This window comes from Nannospalax galili, unplaced genomic scaffold, assembly GCF_000622305.1.
Source record: "Nannospalax galili isolate Female #2095 unplaced genomic scaffold, S.galili_v1.0 scaffold339, whole genome shotgun sequence".
Classification (NCBI taxonomy): domain Eukaryota; kingdom Metazoa; phylum Chordata; class Mammalia; order Rodentia; family Spalacidae; genus Nannospalax; species Nannospalax galili.
The window spans coordinates 1,940,210-1,963,964 of record NW_008344185.1 but is presented as its reverse complement, the minus strand read 5'-3'; the positions used below and the strand labels follow the sequence as shown (position 1 = coordinate 1,963,964).

General features: G+C 39.9%; 2 protein-coding genes across 3 annotated transcripts in view; one reads left to right on the top strand and one right to left on the bottom strand.

The window, feature by feature from the left end:
• Mtrex (Mtr4 exosome RNA helicase) overlaps positions 1-1,549 on the top strand; it is an 87,667-nt gene extending 86,118 nt beyond the window's left edge. Inside the window, exons 26-27 of the mRNA XM_008840387.3 lie at positions 165-269; positions 1,296-1,549. Coding sequence (XP_008838609.1) covers positions 165-269; positions 1,296-1,348 — 158 coding nt within the window. The 3' untranslated portion in view covers positions 1,349-1,549. The remainder of the gene's footprint in view (positions 1-164; positions 270-1,295) is intronic.
• Positions 1,511-23,755, bottom strand: part of Plpp1 (phospholipid phosphatase 1) — a 77,214-nt gene continuing 54,969 nt past the window's right edge. For both annotated transcript variants that reach the window (XM_008840388.3, XM_008840389.3), the window contains exons 3-6: positions 22,678-22,958; positions 10,605-10,662; positions 2,565-2,741; positions 1,511-1,899 (exon numbers count right to left, since the gene is read on the bottom strand). In XM_008840388.3, the coding sequence (XP_008838610.1) occupies positions 1,771-1,899; positions 2,565-2,741; positions 10,605-10,662; positions 22,678-22,958 (645 nt within the window). In that variant the 3' untranslated portion in view covers positions 1,511-1,770. The remainder of the gene's footprint in view (positions 1,900-2,564; positions 2,742-10,604; positions 10,663-22,677; positions 22,959-23,755) is intronic.

Sequence of the window (23,755 nt, the reverse complement as noted above, 5' to 3'; positions counted from 1 at the left end):
TTTGTGTAATCTTAGTGCCTAGCAGACAGCTGGTCAAGTTTGCTAGCCTATTGACTTCATGAGAAGTATGTGCCTTTTTAACTGCCTTATGTCCATCATAATAAATGTTCTATTCCTGATTGCATCCATTTTACAAGTGATCCATTCACTCCTTTTCTGTCCAGGCAGCATAATTCGTTGTATGAGGCGCCTGGAAGAACTCCTTCGACAAATGTGTCAGGCGGCAAAAGCCATTGGAAATACTGAGCTGGAAAACAAGTTTGCGGAAGGTTGGTGGCCTGTTTATAAGCCTTTTCTAGTAATTTAGATAAATCTTTAGATTTGAGCCCTTGACACAACTCTAAGAGTGCACAAAAAGATACTCTAGGCTTCAGTGGAGCTTATCTTGTGTGAGAAAGATCGACAAGTCAACAATAGAATGTATCAGATGGTCATCAAGTCTGCAAGAATAAAATGGGAAAAGATAGTAGCCTGGAGCCTCCATACAGAAGATGGCATTTAGGGCCTTTTATGTACGCTTGGAATGTTTGAGCAATAGCAGGAGGCTAGTGTGTTGGAGCAAAGTGAGCAGTGAGTAGAAGTTTGGGTTGGAGGGAAATGAACATGTAGTAAGTCTTAGCCTTACTCTCTGGTGATGGAGATTTGGAGTGCCAGAGTGGTATGTGCTGACTTCGACAATAACAATGTAATTCTCATTGCATTGGGGGCAAGTTTGAAGAGTAGCAAGGGGGATGCAGTGAACTCAGACCAGGAAGGATGGCTAAACCAAGCAAGGGATATTGTTTAAGTATAGCTTGTAAGTAGCTTAACATCTCCACCTGCCAAGATAAGACTATTAAAGTCAGTCCATGCTAGTTAGTGATTTTTTGCTAACAACTTAAGTGTATAAAAACTACCTTACATTTCCACACAAAGTTTATACTTTTCCTACTTTAGTATAAAAAGAATTTTCACATGGTAGCTAAAAACAATACTGTCTTCTGATAAAAAGATACATGCTTTAGATCAGTACTCCAACAGCTTAGTCCTTTTCCAGATGATCTTTTCTAATAGTCTTAGGTACCTACCCACACCACACACATAGTTGTAGTTGGCAATCAAAAGAATAAGAATCTGGCTTCCAAGTTTCCTTCAGGTGACTGTAAATGCCTCTAGGAATCTTTTAGGATAACAAGCTTTTTATTTTGGTTTCTCTTATCAATTTATCAGGACTGTGCTATCTTTAAAACCCCAGTAAAAGGAAGTTACATGCTTTGTGGTCTTGAAAGTTTAATCCTTACTTTCTTTTCTTCTAGGAATCACTAAAATCAAGAGGGATATTGTGTTTGCTGCCAGCCTCTACTTATAGAGTCACCTTAAGAAATGTGAGATTTTAAACTACTCACTGCCTCTGGTTACAGTGACTACAAATACAAGTGTCAAAGTGGTTCTTCCATCTCAAGCCCATTGTACTCAAGCATTTTATTATATTTCAATCAAACATCATTCTAAGGTATATAACATACACATATGTACATAGCATCTTTTAATAAAAAATAATGTACAGGTAGGGCATTGTTTTAGTGGAAGGCTTGAAATTTTTTTTAATGAACTTAGAGCTGTTACTCATTGTGTTAAGTGTAAGTATATACATGGGTGAAGTGGGTATCCAGGAGGTATAGCAGCAGCAGCAGTCCCATAGTGGCCTGTACACCAGGAAGAAACACTTCCTTCTGCCTCTGTTTGCATTTGGCATCCTCTAGAAAGCAGGCCAGCTTCATCTGCCACCCTTCAAGGCTGGTGATTGCTCGAATAATCATGTGCTGTAGTTGCTGTTTCATGCAGAGTTGTATGAGAGTCATCCTCTTTTTTTTGTTTATAAGTATTTTTTTCCTTGAAGAAATCTGATACATACACAGCCTATATATACAGAACAGGTTATACTTAGAACAGGACAAAATATGAAATGGTATAATTTACACAAGTTTTAAACATACGTAAAGCTTCAGAAAGCAATTAAGAGTATAAAAAACAACTAGTGGAAAAGAATTTTAAAGGAAATTATTCCAAATAATTGCTTACTATGCCTTTGGTAAACAGCTTCATTTTGCCAATACTTAATGAGTTATTTAAGTAAATTAAGGGTTTTTTTGTTGTTGGGTTTTTGTTTTTTGTTTTTGTCTTTTTGAGACAGGGTCTCCCTAGAGCTCGCTATGTAGACCAGGCTGGCCTGGACCTCACAGAGTTCCACTGGCCTCTGCTTCCCAAGTGCTGGGATTAAAGGTATGCACCACCACGCCCGGCTTTTAAGTAAATTAGTTTTAAATTCATACCAAAAGAAAACTGTCTATAACCATAGGCTTTAACAATAAAAATACTAAGAATTTTACAACATTTGCAAAAAGTTACCTAATTTTTGTCTGTCTATCCCAAAATAGTATTGAATAACAAAGGGCATCTTACCCACAAGTTGCTGAGCCACATTTTCTGCCTTGTCAGGTCTCACTGGGGACTTTTTCTTTTCCTACCTATTTTTCCAAATGTTTAGCACGGTCAGGATATGGGATGCTGCTCAGTATACTTACCACTAATATTGCAACCACAGCTCCTTGAATGAGTCCAGTCAACACATCACTCCAGTGGTGTTTATAATCAGAAATTCGAGAAAGGCCCACATAAATGGATAGAGCGACAAGACCAAACTGCAGCGTGGGACGTAGGAGTCTTGCCCAATCTCCTTTCATCCTAGCTTGAAGATAAAGCTAGTAACAGAAGAGTGGAAAGGAAAAAAAAAAGGCATTTAACAAGTCAATTGAAAGTGTTTGAGTATCTCCAGACCTTTAGACTATCAAATTATAGATGGAATACCACCCTAGTAACGTGTTTAGAAGAATTTATTACCTACTTGGCTGTTCCATGCAGGACTTCACTCTTTGCACTTTATAGACAAGATTTCAGGGTAGTTCCTTCCCTTGCAGTCTGGGTTATACATAGTTCTGATAGTCAAGGACAGTGTTGTCATTAGTTCTATTCTTACAATGAACTGCTAGCATTCTGACAACAGTTGCCCTTGCTCTAGGCTTCTGTTTCTTGCCCAGCACATCTAGAGGCTACTTAACTCACCAGTTTATCCCAGAGCTCTCCTAGGTTCAAACTACTTAACAGCAAATGAGATGATTTAAATATAATCTGCTCAAGTAATACAGGTTACAGTGTAGTTGGGATCCAGCAAAGGAATTTATCCTCCCAATTTGTATGTACTCTTTTCTATATCTGAATATATCCCCTTTCCCATATTTTTGGGTACATCAAAATGTGAAGATTTTTTGGTGTAGAAGAAACTCTTCAGTGAATCACTTCTCATTAAAAAATAATACCTGCTTTGGACCATGTAGGTGGTTAGCATTGCATGCCTATAATCTCAGCACTCGGGAGACTTGAGGTAGGAGTATGGAAAGTTCCAGGCCACCTTGGGTGCCAAAAGCCTGTTATGCCCCCCCCCCCCCAGGAACTTCTAACATTTAAAGAATCTGCAAGCTAGGGGGATGGCACAGTCTGTAAAATGCTTGCTTTGGAAGCACAGGACATCAGTTAGACCCCCAACACCTCCATAAAAAAGCCAGGTACGATAGCATGCACTTTTAATCACAACTGGGGAGGCAGAGACAGAAGGATCCCTGGGACTTGTTGGCTAGCCAGTCTAACCTAATTGGTGAACTCCTGGCCAGTGAAGACCCTGTCTCAAAGAAGGTAGATAATATTTATAGCAGTTTGAATGAGACTGTCTCCCATAGGCTCCAAGTATTTGAACATTTTGTTCTCATTTGGTGGTGCTATTTGGGGAGGCTTTAGGAGGTGTGGCCATGCTGGAGGAAGCAAGTCACTGGAGGCAGGTTTTGAGAGTTCTTAAAGCCTTGCCAGATCTCCAGTCTTTTGCTTCCTCTGCCTGCTTGAAGATGTGAGCTTTTACTTTCTCCTTTGGCCGCCTCTTGCCATCATGCCGCCCCATCATGATGGACTCTTGACTCCTCTGGAACTAAGCTAAATAAACCCTTTTATAAGTTGCTTTGGTCAGTGCTTTTATCACAGCAACAGAAAAGTAAGACAGCATTCCTAAGGACACGGAAGTGTGCGCAGGCACACACACACACACACACACCACACACACACAAAATCCGTACAATAATTTATGACTCAGACTTGCTGTCCTCAGAAACGATTTACATGGCTCAGCTTATTGACACTGCTTGTTTAAAATAGATGCATATCTACCCCCTATTCTTTGGGTACTGCTGTAGGTATTCAGTTCTCAGGAGCTGGCAAAGACCCAAAGGTTGTCTAATTTTATCAAGTGCACAGTGTAAACATCTAGTTATAAAATACCACACCAGTTGTTTAACTGAGTGACTTACTAGCTAGCTAAAGTGTGCTGGCTCTCCATGGAGAGGTCTCCCCACCCCCATTTTTGTTTGTTCAAACAATGAAAATAGTCTCATCTCAAAAGTCACTTCCATTATTTCCACCTTAATTATTAAGTTCATTTCAAAGAAAAGTTCCTTGGCTACAACTGAAGCCAGACCCTGGTTATTTCTAACAAAGTTCAGCTGTTGCCAACAGGTTATTCAGGCAATAAAAACACCTAGGAATTAAAATACCAAACAAATAGAGACATCTTAGGGAGAATTTTGTCCATCTCTGCTAAGGCCAGGGGTGGGGGTGGGGAGGAGTCCATTCTAAAATGGACTTAAGACGCCTTTTATACTTCTGATCTAAGGGTGTGCTGATAGCTTTAGTGTCAACTTGACACACCTGGGTTGAGAAAGCCTCGATGTAGGAGGGCCCAGCCCACTATGGGTAGTGCCACCCCTGGGCAGGTGGGCCTGTGTTGGATAAGAAAGCAGGCTGAGCAGGGCCAGGAGAGCAAGCCAGTAAGCAGTGTTCCTCCATGGCCTGTACTCCAGCTCCTGCTTCCAGGTTCCTGCCCTGAGTTCCTACCTTGGGCTCCCAGATGAACTGTGACCCGGGATATGTAAGCTAAATAAACCCTTTCCTCTCCAAGTTGGTATTAGTCAGTGTTTTGTCACAGCAATGGAGAAACTAGGCCAAAGGGAAACAAGAGATGGGACTACTACAGGCAAACCTCACTTAGGACTCCCAAAACCACTCTAGCAATATTTTCTTTCCAAAGAGGTAGCCTGCAGATAGTAATGTTTGTAAAAGCCACACCAGGGCCTGGCAGTACTGTCATTCCTGCTGACAGGAAAACTCTAGAACTAGAAAGAGATGTGGTTTTCCAGGAGACAGGTTAAGAAAGAAGGAAAGAAAAACAAAAGATACAGCTTATATATACTTCACTGCCCTTGACATGCTTCCCTCTGCATTTCCATCCACACACACACACACACACACACACACACACACACACACACACACACACACACACACACACTGTAGAAGGCTGCCGTGATGAATGCTGCCAACCTCAAGCCTCACAAGGAAACTGCCACCAAGCATTTCTCTTTCCTCCTTCTCATTCTAATAGAAACATGTTTCAGTCTTTTCAGTGACTTAAAAACAAGATTCCAGCAAATCACAGAGCACCAGTAAGTATAAACCAGCCAAGTTTTAGAAGAAACCAGCTGGTGAGCTGACCTTAGCAAGTCCCTCCAGAATTGCCCTCAGTGAAGCAGCATCACTCACTACTGGCCTTGTGGAAAGGTTCTAGCTATGGGCCCCCTCTCCAAAAAAAGCACTGTTTGCTTCCAGAGTTACTCTTCAGGGAGGGTTCTAGAAAATGCTGGTGAATTTCTCTGCTCACTGCAGGGTCAAAGCCTCTGTCAAGCTACTGGAGAAAATGACAAGCTGCTCTGCAGGGATTTTTAAAGGAAAAAACTGCTCTGGGACATTTGAGAGATTTATATAGGCAATTTTGTATTCCTTAGGGGTTGGTTTGCCTAAAATAACCAATGGTTATGCCTAAAGAACGGGAGGGAAGAAAGTGGCCATTTCACCTACAGGCAGACATGCAGAGGCCTTCCAAATTCCCCTCAACAGTACAACACTGGCAATTCAGACTTTGACCAGCCCACAGTTTTACACAGTGCACAGAGACTTAGAATAAATGAAGATTCCACTGGACAGGGCCACATTTGAAAAAGAATTCAGTACGCATATTCTTTCCTTTTTTTTTTTTTTAACCAATTCAACATCTGTGACACCATTCAGGCATTCTTTCATTATTCCATCATCACTAAGGGAAATTGGACCTCAGATTAGCAGGCCAAAATCCTAACTCCCAAGGTGATATTAGGAGACGGGCTTTGGCAGCTGATTGTCATGGACACAGAACCCGCATAAATGGGTTAGCACTCTTAGACAGAACCCAGAAGCTCCCTTGCTACAGCAGAAGCGAACAGTACACAGCTAGGAAGAAGGTCCTAACCAGCGCCTGGTCATGTGGCTCCTGTTTCCACACATTACCAACTCCTACAACTGTGGAGGATACATTTCTGCTCATAAGCTATCTGCTCTACAGTAATTGATTACAGCAGCCCCTATACTTAAGGTTATAACCATTTTTGGCTAAAATTTTTGAAACATTTAGTTTCCATTAAAAGATAACTATCTCACACTGAAATAGACTTGAACTTTTTGAAGCTGTTTTTTTCCTTTTTGTTTCCTATGACTTTGTTAACATCTGTTACTATAAAATGCTGTTACTATCGCATACTTTCTTCAGTACTCTATTCTTAAAATAAGGAGGTTTAGTTCCCCCACTTCCTATTTTAGACTAGAGTCAAGGCATCAACTCACATTTTTAATGAGTTATTTTTGGGCACAGGGTGTAGTCCAGTGGTACTTGACTGGTATATAGGGGAGGAGCTCTGGGTTTGAGCACTAACACTGTAAGGGGGTAGGGGGCGGTATTTTTAGAAAGGAAGAATAACATTTTTAGAAAGCCTAAATACAGGCTGGAGAGATGGCTCAGCAGTTAAGAGCACTGGCTGCTCTTGCAGAGAACCCAGGTTCAGTTCCCAACACCCACATGGTGGCTAACAACTGTCTGTAACTCCTGTTCCAGGGGATCTGATGCCCTCTTCTGACCTCAAAGGCATTGCACAACACACTTAGACACATGCAGGCAATACACTCATATACACAAAATAGAAATATTTTTTAAACCTAAATACTTGTTGAACCTTTTATTGAAAAATCATTGCCAACCCCTGAACTACACTAATAGCACACTCAATACAAGCACAGAAGAATGTAAGGCAAGCATCAATTTAATCTTCTCTAGACTTCTATTTCACCATTTCCAGCATTCATGGAGTTCCTAATTTACAATAGTCTACAGGCCATGAGTCAACATTTGTTCAGTACTCAGTGTTCCTCCACAGCTTGGAAACATCTTTATGAAATATCCATAATGTTTTGGGGATACAGGGATAGTGCTAAGTGAGAAAAGGGTGGTGTGAAGCAATCAGAAGGTTTCAGTAGGGAAGTGACACAGTCTACACCAGGGAGAGGTAGGCTGGTTAAGAGGAAATTTTGTGGCAGGGAGGAAAGGAGCTATAAATGATGATGAAGGAGGTTTTGTAACAGGCTGTGATGTAAACCTCAGTCAGATGGAACCATGGAAAACCTTTATACATTTCTCACTGCCCTCTACCAGGGCTACTCTGAAGAGCCACACAAATTTGGAATCTTTGGCAGCCAACCAAATTCAAGGGACGTCACAAGCACAAGGACAAAGCAGCCCCACCCTGAGCTCCCACCAGCACTTGCTCTGTGCTGACTCACTGGTACTAACTACAGGTCTGGGCTGCCTGCCAGACCAGAACAATAGTCAAAGGATGGGTGTTAGGAGACATTTTTAACTAGCCATTAATTTCTGGGTGTCAGGAATTTGGGGGAATTTAAATGACTGTGTATCGCCACTGAAACCTGGGACTGACCTGTAATGCCAAGATGCCGAAGGAAACGATGAGTCACTGCCTAAGGAATTTGGGGAGGGGAGGCTAGATGTTGTATATAAATAGGAAAGCAAGGAGAATTCTATTCAGGGCTGAAATCAAAGCTGGGCCTACATTCCCAATCAAGTAAATGTTTCCACTGCCTAGAGTCATGGTTATAAAACAGTACATGGTTGCTTTTCTCCAGAAATATCATGTTTTATAACAAACCCATCTATATAGACCTTTGTCTCTAGACAGACAGAGCCCAACCTCCCTCTCCTTTTCCCTCTCCCTTTAGGGTTTATGTATCTATGTTTGAGAATGTGTACATATGGGTTTGGGCATCTGGGCAAATATATACACAGGCCAGAAGTCGATGTTGGGCATCTTCCTCTATTGCTTTCCACCCTGTGTTTTGAGACAGCTTCTCTCTGAACCTGGAACTCAATCATTCAGCTCAGCTGACCAGTGGGCTCCAGGGAATCCTATCTCTGCCTCCCCAGTACTAAGATTACAGGCATACACCAGCACAACCTAACTTTTTACATGGGTGCTGGCAACTGGAGCTCAGGTCCTCATGCTTACATAGCTGGCACTTAACCAATTAAGCCATCTCCCCAGGCCCCTTTCATTTTAATTTACATCTAAATGGTTCACACTGACCCAGTTACCATATATGGTGGAGATAATAGTCCCTGTGTACATATCCCAATTGCCCCTTGGCTCCTGTATATCCACAGAACTCTCCTCCACTGAGGCCTTCCCTAAAGCAATGTCCCCTCCCCCATTTCATCTGTCTGACTTCCCTTTCATGTAATCAAAAAAGTAGGTGCTCCTAATTTTCCAGACCTTCGAAGCCCCTTCCAAAGCCTCTAGCTCTTCATCTGTAAAGTAGTAGCAGTCACTTCTCATCTTTTTCTGTATGCACATTATGAGAAAAGTCCAAAAAAATGTATAAAATGCAAATGATTGCTATCAACCAAGACAGAATCCTAGGTCTCTCTAAAAGATGAAGACACACACACAGAGTGAATAACAAACCACAAGACCCTAGTGAGTATGGCTGAACACTTCCAAAGCCATTCAGTATAGTTCACAGACCCGTGCTTTGGAGAAAGTTCCAAGGGTATAACTGGCTCTCATCAGTGCCCAGCCTTCCTCAGAATCCTATTTTAAAAGCAAAAATTATGTTGGCTCCTCTGGAAAGAATGCTAATTTTCCCTAATAAGATAAACACAGGATGTTATAGTATTTGCTGTTACTGCCTTGAACTAAGTCACTTCCCATGGGACAGCTACAGAAGTATGTGGGTGTGTCTTAAAAAGGAAGCCCTGAATTCTGCTATGTATCCTATTACTTCCTCACAAAATTAAACTAATGTAAGATGAAAGCTCTGCAATTTTCAGTAATGTTGGAGAAGCCAAAAATTAACTTGTAATGGTTTGAAGTTGATTTGAATTTTATATAACATCTGCAATTTTTCTATTATTTTAACTTGGGGAGTCTGGTTTTTCCAAATAGAGTCTGTTAAAGTTGACTGCAAATTCTGAGACCAAATTAACTCTCATGAGTCTGCCTTAACATTATACATTATAGATTATCTTTTATTTTTCTTTGAGACAACGTATTGCTATGTGGCCAAGGGTGGCCTGGAGTTCACAATCCTCCCAAATGCTGGGATTATAAGCATGTGTGACTATGCCCAGCCAAACAAAGGAATTCTAATCAGTTTTAAGTACTCATATGTATTTAGTGTGATAAAAGGGGGGAGGGACAGGAATCTACAAATTATATAAAAATCTACTTACAAAGAAAAGTAAGGCCAATAAGGTGGCTCAGAGGTGAAGGTGCTCACCACCAAGCATAAGTACCCAAGGATCTCAGTCCCCAGAACCTACATGCTAGAAGGCAGAACTGACAAGTTCTCCTCTGACCTCCAATGTCCCTACCCACACATATACAAATAATATAAAACCTTAAAAAAATTAAAACACAAAAATTATAGCTGATCTGTTAGGGTAGAGATCTCCCTCTGGGTGTTGAGACTATACCATAATGCGTAGAATTTTATAAGTAATTATGTAAATAGAAAAAGAATATTATAAAAAAATAAAAATTAGCCTTTAAAGATCCCTTGAATGTGTCCCTAAAAAACCTTGTCTTCTCTTGGTCTCAAAACACACTCATCTCTATTTGGATGAGCAAAGTGTGGGTAGCCCTCTTTTCTCCGTATCAACAAGGATAAAGCAGAGTGAGTGGCCGTGCTGACTACAGATGAGCTGTCACACCTGGACCTGGACAAGACAACTGCCATAAGTGGGAAGTCTCTGGTTTGGTAGAAAGCAGTCTGGGAAATGTTTCAGAGAATGAAAAGACAACAAACCCTGCTCAAATAGTAGCCACCACGATGGCTTTCACTTTCAGTAATTAAATTTCTCCTCCCCAGGGTACAGTGTAAGAGAAAGTGAGGCAGCAGTGCCACCAGCCCAGTGAGTGACCTGCTCAAAGAGCACAGCAGCTGTGTGCCCCAGGAAATGTCTCCATGTAGGGCACATAACACAGGGGCACAATTTCCTGACCCGGTTTACTTTCACCATATGTGCCACAGCCAGGAACAGCCAGGCCATACAGCACCTACGCAACCATCAGTAGACACAGAGTACTTACTGCTAAAAATAGCATGCAGTACATGGAGAACGAAGAGTGGCCTGAGTAGAAGGACAACCTACAAGAGAAAGAAGAGAAACATTAATTTTCTCTCCTCAAAGCTGAGATTAGCCCTACAACCCTCTTTTTTTTTTTTTCCTTTTGGTACTGGTGATCAAACCCAGGGTCTTGTACATGCTTGGCAAGAGTTCTACCACTGAGTCATACCCCAGTTGTAGACAATCCTTGATTTCATAAATCTCCTTAGTTCAGAGACAGGAGTTTCCTCCTTCTACCTTTAGGAATCAGGACAGAGGTAGAGGGACAGTTACTGTAAGAACACGAGTTTAAGAAGGATCTGAGGTCAGATGTCTGTACAGTAGCATTTGATTGAACTCTCAGGGTAAATGTTGAGTCATCTGAACAAACTTGCCAAGATGTCAGAGAATTAATACTTAACATGCCATAACTGGCAGAAATGGCCTTGACATTATACCAAAACTCCTATGATTATGGTTTAAGTTTTGCTTTCCATTTTCAGGGTTTTCCCTGAATAATGTAAGGCTTTCTTTGGAATGCTTAGGTCAATCACTTTTTCCCCATCCATATTAATTTTTTGTATATGTTTAAATGAACACACATTTTGCCTTAGATTCAGCACATAAAATTAAATGCTTCTGTTTGGCAAATTTTAAGCTGTTCTTTGAAAATTCTTTTCAATAATATAGTACATAAACATCTGAAAATCATTATCCCATTTGAAAATGACAGAGTGATTGCACAAACTAATTTTACAGCACTTCTGAAAAAGGAAAAAATAAAGCTAACATTCAAGATATAAATTCTGCTTACCCCGAATCAGCTGTGTACAGAAGAGGTGAGGGACACTAGATTCCGTGAAAGCACTCAAGAAGAGACAATCGTGCCAGTAACTGCAGTGTTTCTCCTAACCTTTCCTTCTTTACAAGAATATAACTTTTTCCTTTGTTGCTGTTGGTTTTTTTTGGGGGGGGTTGGTTTTGGTGTTTTTGTTTTTTTGGCAGTACTAGGAATTGAATTTAGGGTCTCCTGCATGTCAGGTAAGTGCTCTACCACTGATCTATATTCCCAACAAGAACATAGGTATTTTATTTATTACATCCTGCCTTAATCAAACAGAATTTAGGGTTAATACTGGTTTCCTAAATTTAAAAAGTAGAAAAATAAAACACATGTGAGAAAGTCATGTGTGTAAGTTTGGCAACTGAGGGTGAGTGGGAATGTGAATATTATTACATAACTATATACTGATGTTACTCTACAAAGAATCATCTTTGTTTTGCAGTTACATATATTGTGTGTATGGTATATGCCTGTGCTAGTTTGCATGCACATGTGGAAACCAGAGGTTGACATCAGGTGTCTTCCTCTGTCGTCTCCATGTATTTTCTGAGACAGAACCTGAAGCTCACTGGTTAGTTCACTGGCAGGTGAGGTTTGGTGATGCACCTGTGCTCTGCACCCACCTCCAGAGCACTGGAGTTACAGCAGCATGCTACCTCTGAATTTATGCCCTCATGCCAGCATGACAAGCATTTTTACCAGCTGGGCCACTTCCCCAGTACCCCACCCAAATACAGCTCTTCTAATTTCCTAGACCACCCAGAAATTGTAGAACTAAACCCAATTATTATATTGCTTTATGTAAAAGAAAAAAGGTGAAGAAAAAAATTGTTGGGTGTGATGGAACACACCTGAAATCCCAGCACTTGTGAGTTGGAGACAGAAAGATCAGTACTTGAAGGCCAGCTCTGGCTATATAGGTAGATTACATGAGGCCCCATTTTAAAAGGGGAAAAATCACTTTTTAACTTTAACATTTGGCCACAGGTAATGAGTCAATACAAGCCCATGTTTTCAGTCAGATAATGAGAGCAGAGTTCTATACAGATAATAGTTTCAAGAAATTATTCTGAAGAGCCTATAGGTAAAGAGCTAATTTCAGGAACCATCAAAGTCCATCAAACAACACAACTATGATCACAGAAATAGTCTCAAAGCCAACTCATTTATTTAGCTTCATTGACTTTCATACCTTACATCACAAAAATCAAACTGTACAGACTTTTAACTTCTAGTACAAAGAAAGTTATGGGCTAGGGATATAGCTCAGTTGGTAGAGTGCCTTGAATGCATACGGCCCGGGGTTTGATCCCTAGCACCACAAAAAAAAAAAAAAAAAAAAAAAAAAAGTTCGAAGTCTTCATGTTGCTACTACAGTCTCTAAGAAATAAGCTCCTGGAACTGAAGAGATGGCTCAGCGGTTGAGAGCACTGACTGCTCTTGCAGAGGACCTGGGTTCAATTCCCAGCACCCACATGGTGGCTATGAACCATCCTTAACTCCAGTTCCAGGGGAATCCGAAGCCCTCTTCTGACCTCCATGGCATTGCACAACACAGGTGCATTCACATACATGCAGGCTATACACTCATACACATAAAATAAAAATAATAAAATATTTAAAAATAAAAAATGAAATAAGCTCCTACAGGTATCTTATATCCATTAATTCATACATGAATTATATGTTATGTATTTGTATGAGTGATTTAATAAAATTCAGGAAATATTCCAGATGAAGGCTTTTCCATCACAGTGGGCTCAGCTAAAATGTTTAACATTTTGGTCTTAGCTAAGAACTTTGTCCTTAAATTTTTAACCAATTTTAGGAGGCTCCACCCCCAACTTTGATTGTAGACATCCTTTTGAAAGAGAGCAGGACAAGTACTGAGGAAGGGTTTATGTTTATAAGATGCAATTGCTGACATGTCCATTTGCATAGGCCATTTAAACTTTCTTTTACTAGATCAGTCATGTTTAAAGGTTATCACAGAAGGAAATTTATCCTGTGCTTCAAAGTATTCTGTTGTGTAAACACTATAAACAGGAAATAATATTTAAAAAAAAAAAGTCTTGGCCTGGAGAGATGGCTTAGTGGTTACTTTTGCAGAGGACCTGGGTTCAGTTTCCAACACCCACATGAAGGTTAACAACCATCTATAACTCCACTTCCAGGGGATCTGATGCCCTCTTCTGACCTCTGTAGACACTGCACGACACAGGTGCACTTATACACATGCAGGCAATACACTTACACATATAAAATAAAAACAATTTTTTAAATCAAAAAATCATTTTTTTTAAAAAGAGACAAACATTAAATAAAGGACATACTGTGAAACTTTCTTACACAAGCAACTAACCACCCACTCTTTTTTTAAAAGATACTTTTACTTACCTTGCTAAAAGGTAAAGGATCTCTGAATAAGACAACAGACAGTTTTAAATCACTTTCTATATATCGTGTGTGCAAGTGTGTGTGTGTGTCTAAGAGGTAGGACTGCTAGCTACAGGCAAGCTCCCAAGACTTCTACCTTAAAGCCTTCCCCCGAGAAGACAGCTCTGGCCAACACCCCTGCCAGCACCTCCAGCTAGTCTTCTCACTTCTGACCTTTCAGAAGGTCAGGAAATTACCCCAAGACCTGGTCCTCAGGGTCAAGAAAACAATGAAAGTATCTTCAGTAGTATACCAATACTGAAATGAAGAGCTGAGTTGAAGCAGACACTGCCAGTGGAAGAGAGGAAGCAAAGGCCCCCAAAGCTATCATATTACTAGGAGCAGACCCAGCAAGTTGTGCCCTTTCTGATTAGACCAGCTGAGGGCTAGCAGGGTGCCACAAGACCTTCCTCAGATCTCTTCAACTCAACAAAGGCAGAAAAATCACACTGCTTTCAGTGTCCCAAATCGTCCTGCTACTAAACAGAAAAGAAAATGTAGGTGGCCATTTTAGTGCATTTAGATCAAAATCAAAGAAAGCTGAATATTTCTCACATGCATTTTAAAAATGAGCCTGCTATTTTCCTACTTTAAGTTGTTCATTTAAACTGTTGAACTGCATAAGAGGCCCTCTTGCATGCCACTGAACTGTCCACCACCATCATCAGCTAACACTACTAGCAAATTCCTTGCACACATTTCTGACTCTATTTATTCTCTAGTCTGGAATAAGTATCCTACTTTTCTTTGATAATCACTATTGAAGAATCAGTTAAACTACAGACTCCTCCCACTTACCTTTCCTAAAAATTCTAGGTTGAAGTTACCACTTTTCTCCTACTGACTCAATGAATACCTCTATCATAGCCCAACCTCCTTGTGTCAAAAATCATCTTTCACTGCATCTGCCTCCATTACATAGAAAGCTGGGCTGCAATGAAATAAGACTTTTTAAAATAAGCTTGGCTGAATTTTTTATTACATAAGTTATTCTCATCAGTTCACAAAATAAGAAGGTACAGTGCAACAGAAGAAAAATTACTTGTCAACTTCCACTGTCCCTGAGTGAAATCATATCTTCACTGATCTTGGATTTCTGACATACTGCATAGCTGTCAAGCATTTAGTACATGCTTTTTAGCTAAACTAGAGTCTAATCTCCTGAATGATACAACAATAAATTACACCTTAACATATATTTTGACACCTTACTCTCTGATGTATCTCCCTCAGACAGTGGTTAGAAATCAGGACTTTATCTCTAAAGCCTAGCAATATTAGGAGACCCAGCTTAACATCTTACTGCCATCACCTTCTCTCAGAAATTCTTAAACAGCAGAATTTAATGCACCATCCCAACACATCTGACATTTTAATAATGTGAATAAAATGCCCCTAAGTCCTTGGGACAGTACAGTCAAAGGCAGCCATATTGGCTGAACAAATAATATCCAAAATGATAGACATGGCTTATAAATTCTGTGCTGGGTAGTTTTTGCCAACTTGACACAAACTGGAGTCAGCTGGGAAGAAGGAACCTCACCTGAGGCACTGCTTCCATAGACTGGCCTGTGGACATTATCTGTGAAGCATTTTCTTAACTATTAATTGATATGGGCGGGCCCAGCCTACTGGGGCTGGTGACATCCCCTAACAGATGGCCTGGGCTGTATGAGATAAGCAAGCCAGTAAGCAACATAGCCTCTGCCTCAGTTCCTTCCTCCAGGTTCCTGCCCCGAGTTTCTGCCTGATGTCCCTCAGTGATGGACTGTGACCTGGGAATAAACCCTTTCTTCTCCAAGTTGGTTTTGGTCAGAGTGTTTTTTTCATAGCAACGGAAAACAACTTAGGGTACAATTGTAATTTTTTTTTAATTTAAGTTTTAAAAGCATTCTCAAAGCAAAGACAAGTGATACAATTGAGCATGGTTGTGCATGGCCGTCACCCTAGCACTTGGGAGGCAGAGACAAGGAGAACCAGGAGTTCAAGGTCATCATCAGCAAGTTCAAAGACAACCTGGACTACATGTAACCTCTTCTCTCACCCACCCCAAAATGGTAAATGGCACAACAAAAAACAAGCAGAAAGGACTTAAAAGACTATTTAAACTCACTGTCTGAACAATTTTTTCTATTAAAAATATTTTATTATTTTTAATTATGTGTATATGTGTATATCTATGTGTGGATTTGTGCACACATAAGTGCAGTGCTGAAGTTAGGCTGCTGAGAGCCACTTGACATGAGGTGCTTGGTATTGAACTCAGGTCCTTTGGAAAAGCAGCTCAGTCTCTTAACTGCTGAGCTATTTCTACAGCCCCTTTTTTCCATTTTTAAGGAGAACTATCCTCCAGTAGACCAGAAGTCTTGAAAGTCATCCATCTTGCTCATAAGTTTCCAAATAATTTCAAAAGAAAAAACATTGCAGTTGTAATGGACTCCATATAAAACCAATGGTTAACAAAAACATAAAAGTAAAAAAGGTATCTAGTCCATAATCTCTCTCCAGTGTATATGTGGTCAGTTTATTTCACAGGACAGCAGCAATTTTATTAATGCTATCTACTGTCCTCCCAAGCCTCAGTCTCCCAAAAGAGTAGCATCAAAAATTCCACAGCATCAAAAGCCTTAGTGCTCAACAGCCTGTTCCACAGAATCAGTAAACAGAAACTCAAGTTGGGATCCAGGCACTAGTGGTCCAGAAATCATTACTTAATAAATCAACTGGTCCAGACAAGGTCGGTGGCATACTGGCATAGCAAATGTCTCTGTTCTTCACAGATTGCTAGTGGTTTCATTACCTGCAAAATCCCCCGAGACCAAGTAACACTGCTTTCTTGCCAGGACCCTGGCCTTCAACTCCAGCATAATTATTCCCCAAAAGCGAGCTGCTAAATTCTATGTATGCTCTTGTCCTGTGTCTTGATTCGGCCCTTTTTTTTTTTTTTTTTTTTTTTTTTTTTTTAAAAAAAAAAAAAAAATTTGAGACAGGGTCTCCCTGTAGCCCCTGCTGGCCTGGAACTCACTATGTAAACCAGGCTGGCCTTGAACTCACAGTGATCTGCCTGCCTCTGCCTCCCAAGTGCTGGGATTAAAGGCGTGCACCACCACGCCCAGCGATTCAGCCCTTTTAATCTCGCACCTAGACTAGCATCAGCCTCCCAGATAGTTTCCACACTTCAGTCTTTCATTTTCTATAGCTTGCATTTTAAACTCATTAGAATACTATTCCAAACCCTAATATAGGACTCCAGACTTGCATATCCTAAACCTACAGCCTGCCTGCCTTTGATCATCTGACTTCCTAGAGACACATCCCAGCCCCACATGTGCTAATCTTCAAATGCCTCCTCCAAAATCCTCCTCTAACTAGAATGCTGCCAGCCTCTAATTTCACATAGCATTTTATTTTTAAGATATGTATCACTTTCCAACATGTGCTCAATCCCCAAACATGAATAATCTATGTTAGCACCACAAGAGCAACAGGCATATCTTCAGTTTCCACAGTGACTAGAGCATGAGAGCAAGACATACAGAATGGAGGAACTGGAAAGAGGTACTGATATTTAAGTCACATTTCTTTTAAATACAGAAACTAAAGTTAATCATCCCCTACTTCATTTCCATACAGATATACAATTAACAGAGTTATCTGGTTACGGATACACACATGCAGGAGAAATACAATAAGCCTGAGAAAAACAATCTTTTTGGAGGCATTACAGTTTATGTAGCCATGCCAGAGAAGCCATTCCATCAAGTTTTGCCAGGCATGCCTGGCAGCTAGCCTACTTGTAAGAGGTTTGCACTATTGTATGCCATATCCTCAGACTTCATTATTATTTACCTTTATGTGAGTTTCATTTCATAAAGAAAAACTGGACCATTGAGATGGCTCAGTGAGTAAGGGTGCTTGCTGCCAAACCTGAGAACCTATATGGTGGAAGAGAACTGACTCCCACAAGTTGTCCTCTGACCTCCACATGTACAGTATGGTACATAGGCATACACATCCAAAATAATAAAATTCAAAAAAATATTTAAAATAAAAATGATTTCTAACATTCAATAATATACATTACAATTGAACCTCTAGACAATACTATAATCCAAACAAAAATAACTTCGTACTGAAGTCTGACTAATAGAACTGGAAATTAGTCATTCAAAATTTACACCAAACACATACTTAAATACACATAATTTAGGGATAGGGGTGTAGCTCAGTGGTAAAGTATTTGCCTAGCATCTGCAAGATTCTGGGTTCCATCCTCAGTACCACAAAAACAAACAAACAAAAAGCATAATTTAAAATGAAAAAAGTAAATGTCTTAAAGCAACCAATAGACTCTACACTGTACTACCATGATCTGCAATTTTCCTATCTCCCAGGGTAAATACTATGTGTGTGTGTGTGTGTGTGTGTGTGTGTGTGTGTGTGTACACACACATATCCTGTACCCATAAACCAGATTAAAAAATATTGGTTCCCAAGGACTCCTGAGGTCATCATCAGCATCTGAACACTTGTTTGAAACACAGATTCTCAGGCTCCATTCTAAACCTTGCAGATCCACACCTGAAGATGTAGCCTAGCAATCTGTATAACACACCCATCAGATGACTCTAGTCAACCACTAAAGTTCGAGAGGCATTTGTCTAAAGAGAATTTTAACTAGGAAGGGAGCTACAGTTCTGAACTATGAGCTCACTACTTTTGTTTTGGGTTTTCCCTCAAATAAAGAATAATGGTATTCTCATTGGCATAAGAGGCTTTCAAAACAACACAGGGTTTGTGCTCTGTAGCTCAGGCTGGCCTGGAACTCAATCATCCACCTTGGTTTCCTCAGTGCTGGGATTACATGTGTGTGTCACCATGCTTAGAAGCAGTGGTACGCTTAATAATTCCATGTTTTGGTGCTGCACCAATAGCAACGTATTTAAAATTCTGTTGTATTCATTTTAAACAGTGAATAGAAGACTGATGTTTCTTTCAATTAGTAAGTATTCCATTAAAGTTCATTTATTTTGTCACTTCTTATTTCTAAGACCTCAAGACCATCACAGCTGAAGCCTCCTAAAAGTTTTGTCATTAATGGCAGATACAACCCAAAAACATGCAAACATTCAGAAAGGGGGCTGGGAATAAACACTAAGATAAAGAACAGGAAAAATAAGTAAATAAAAATCCCAAACCAAAATTGTAAGATATTCTCATCCTAACATGTAACTGACTCATTTATACTGTCAACAATCATGACTCATCTCGGGTGCTTATGTCCGTTCTCCTCAATGTCAAGCCATATAATTTTTTTTTTTTTGGTCTTTTTGAGACAGGGTCTCCCTGTAGCCCCAGCTGTCCTGGAACTCACTATGTAGACCAGGCTGGCCTTGAACTCACAGAGATCCCCCTGCCTCTGCCTCCCGAGTGCTGGGATTAAAGGCGTGTGCCACCCCAGCTAAGCCATATAATTTTATAGTTAAAAATTTTGTGGAAGTAGGCTATGGAGGTAAATAAAAAGAGTATATTACACTATAATACTACCCTACAGATAACATTTACACTGAAAATTTTGTACATTTTTTGGCTTTCTGAATTTTAAAGTTCAAAAGAAAAGGAATAGGAAAGTGTGCAGTAGCCAAACTCTCTTCCACAACAGGGCAGCAAGACAAAGCCAGTTACGGACCTGTGATAACCAGCTCTGAGAAGAAAGCATCTGACTCATCTGGAAACACTGCCAGTCATCACCTTTCTCTAGGAAGTTAATTTCTATATTTTGTATTTTCTGTGTGTGTGTGTGTCTGTGTGCTTCAGAATTCCAGAGCCATAGGAATCAGTCTTCTTATTGAAAACTACAAATAATACTTGTGCCTCACACTTGTAATCCCAACAGGGAGAGGCAGGAGGATCAGAAGTTCAAAGTCACACTGAGCTATGCCAAAATTTCAAAACCATCCTGGGCTAGAGATCCTGTCTCAGAAGATAAAAGAAAACTATATTGGGAGCTGGAGAGATGGCTCAGCAGTTAAAAGTACTGGTTGCTCTTGCAGAGGACCCAGGTTCGATTCCTAGCACCCACATGACAGCTACCAACTATCCACAACTCCAGTTCCAAGGCAATCCACTGCCTTGCACAACATGGATGCACTTACATACATGTAGCCAATACACTCATAAAATAAAAAATAATAAAATATTTTAAAAGAAAACTATAAGTAATAATTACATTTACTATATACAGCTCTGCAATTTGAGTTCTACAGATGTTCATAAGGCTTTTAAAATGCTATTTAATGTGCCCAGTCTTTCCTTATGCAGCTCCATTCCATGCTGGGAATCAAACACAAGGCCTTACGCACACTAGACTCATGCACACACTAGGCAAGTGCTCTACCTCTGAGCTATATCCCCAGACCCTTCAAATATAGGACTTTAAGTAGACAATTTCACATATCAATGTAGAAACAGGTGCACTTGGGTTAAAAATGTAATCAGGTGTTGGGGATGTGGCATGGTGATAAACATTTGTCTAGCAGGTGCTGGGTTATATCCCCAGCACTGAAAAAGAAATCATTTTCTAAATTTTAGGTAACTTCTTACCACCATAATGACTTTCTTAAATTCCTGGGCTGAGAGAAAGCTTTGTCTTCCTATGTGCTTTATGGTGGTTGGTTCAGGAGTCTTCTGAATCTCTGAAGTTAAGACTTTCTTCCAAGTGGGTGGGGATAAGATAGGGTCTCAATATGTAGCCTAGGTGGAACTCAAACTCACAATCTTCCTGCCTTAGCCTCCTAAGTGCTGGGACTATGGGCATGTGCCACCATACCTAACTAGACTTACACTTCCAAACAATGTTGAAACTGCTAAGACTTTATGAACTCTTGGAGATGGACTAAATGTATTTTGTATTATAAGATGACCATGAGCCTTTAGAGGGAACAAAGGAAGAATAAAATAATTTGAATATAACATGTCCCTAAAACACAGGAGGCCCAGCAACCATGGACAAAGTGCTATGAATCTGCTATAATAAGAAAGACTGACTAATAAGAAACGATGGCAAAGATGGGAAATAACCAGGACTCTCACACATTCCTGTGAAGAATGCAAAATGGCACTACCACTGTGACACTTATTGGCTTCTTGGAAAGGTACTGACACACCTGTTGTATGACCCAGCATTTCTACTGTTAGGCATCTTTTCAAGGAAAATAAAAGGGCATCAGCTTCATAAAATGTTTATACCAGCTTTACTTTTTAATATTTTTATTTATTTCATTTATTTTATGTGCATGAGTGTGCCCGAATGTGTTTAAGTGTACCCCGTGTCGTGCAATGCCTGTGGAGGTCAGAAGAGGGCATCGGATCCCCTGGAACTGGAGTTACGGACAGTTGTTACCCACCATGTGGGTACTGGGAATCAAACCCAGGTACTTTTCAAGCAGTCAGTGCTCTTAACTGCTGAGCTATCTCTCCAGCCCATAGCAACTTTATTTTTAATAGCCCCCAAATCAGAAATAACCCAAACATCCATCAACTTTCAGATGGCTAGATGCATAAGCTGTGCTATAGCCATATAATCTCATATATCTCAAGCAATAAGAAAAAGAACAATAACAACATGAATGAATCACAAAACCAACATGATAAGTAAAACCAGGCAGGCAGGCAGACTCCTCTCTGTATAATCACTCCTATACAATATTACAGAAAACATAAAACTGTAAGAAAAAAGTCCATTCAAGGGATATAGATGAAAATGCACATTGTCTAAAATTGCACAGAAGCAAACAATTTATTTTCATTTTATGTGTATGAGCATTTTGCCTGTATGTAGGTAAGTATACCATGTGTATGCCTGGTGCCCATCAAGACCAAAAGAGGGCATGAGATCCCCTAGACCTGGAGTTAAGGGCCATTCTTATCTACCATGTGGGTGGTAGGAACTGAACCTGGGTCCTCTAGAGGAGCACCCAATGCTCTTAACCACTGAGCCATCTCTCTATCACCAGAAGCAAACTTTTAAAGTAATGATAATATTATTCAAAAACTTAAGATGGGTAAATTTCATGTATGTGAATCATGTATCAATAAAGCTATTTTAAAAGGTAGTTTCAGCTAATGTATACAGACTTTTCAAGTTGCAATGGTTTAACTTACAATTTCTTTTCACTTTACTATGACGTGAAAACAATGTTCATTTGGTAGAAACTATGCTTTGAATTTTCATCTTTTCAGTAGGACAGAATTCTGTGATCCTACAGATTAGTAGCGAGTAGCAGTTGCCAGTTAGCCAAGATAGAAAACCATCTACACTAGAGTCCAGTGTTCTTCATTGCTAAGATAGGATATTTGGGGAGGTAGGTATATTGAATGTATTTTTTACTTACATTTTCAACTTATAATAAGTTTGTCAGGATATAACTCTACTGTAAGTCAAGGAATGTCATTTACCCACTAAGCGATCTCTCCAGTCCTGAGTCTGGCATTTTAAAAGGAGATTTACTGACCTTGGCCTAAATGATCTTTAAGGTTCATTTTATATTCTTATACACTGGGGAAAAAAAAGTTTTAGTAAAATGCTCCTGAATGTATAAAAAGTCTTGGTTAACACTGGAGGAGAGGACTAGGACGACACATGATTTCCCAGTTTCAATTCTTTTGAGTGTACTAGCTCCACTCAGTACACTGGTGGATGGTTCCTCGTCACTGAAACCCTGTAGCCAAGGACCGACACTCACGATAACACAAGCAGTACAGGTTTAACACTCACCTGCCTTCTCTGATTTTCTGTGCACTCCCTTGACATATGAAGTTTTCAATATAACCATCACTGCAGTTGATTTTTGACCAGTCTGGGTCACAAACAGCCAAGAAGTGAGGCCGCAGTCTGCCTACAGAATACTTGGCAATGTCAGTCAGGGACTGACTAGCAGCAGCACCAAACAAAAAGGTTCCGATAGCCTTGTACATAGTAGCTATATAGTTATTAGTGACAAAGGAATTTGAGTGCAAAAGGTTAAAGTAAACAGACAGAGTTTCTCCAATAATTATCTGAAAAACAAAGAGAAAAATAGCATATTAAAATAACAAATAGAAACTTTAAACAAAAAATAGAGAAGTAAACAGTAAACTACAAAATATTTTTGTTTTAAAAGCACCCCCCGACCTTTTTTTAAAAAATACTCAATTTAGAACACCTAATTCTAAACAAACTAACAAAAAGTACACAGTCACCTATAGGTACTTCCTACAAAGCCATGGTTGAGCCAAAAGCAATGTGTGCTGCTGCTACTACTACTACTACTACTACTACTACTACTACTACTAATGGGGCCTATTTCCCTTCTTGCATTCACATAAACAGAGCTTTAACAGGCAGACAGAAGATAAAAACTGTGGCTTATTCAAACACCAACTTCTGCCATCAGAATCCCCCACATATAAACACTTTTTAAAAATCTAGCAGCCTTCGTTTTTCTCAAATATTTTGCATCAAAGGCACCCATCATATTAAAAAGCATAAAACATGTTTAAAGAATAAAAAAAGATAAAGCAGGGATCTGAGACTGGAGCCAAGAGGCAGAGGTTTAGCTGCCAAGGTCTCCAGTCCCACCTTCCAGAGGCTTAGAAAGCCAGGTTCCCTTACAGAGTCTTACTAAACCAAACTAGTATTTGGTACTCCTCCTTCCCCAAGGAAACACTTCAAGTTATTCTTTCCCTCTATTTTTTACTGACTTATGAAACTGGAGTTAAAGTCTTCCTGTATGTCATGAACTACTTTAGCAGTGTCTATGTTCCACTGGCCACATAGCACACACAATGAGCTTTTAAGGCATAACAAGGTATCC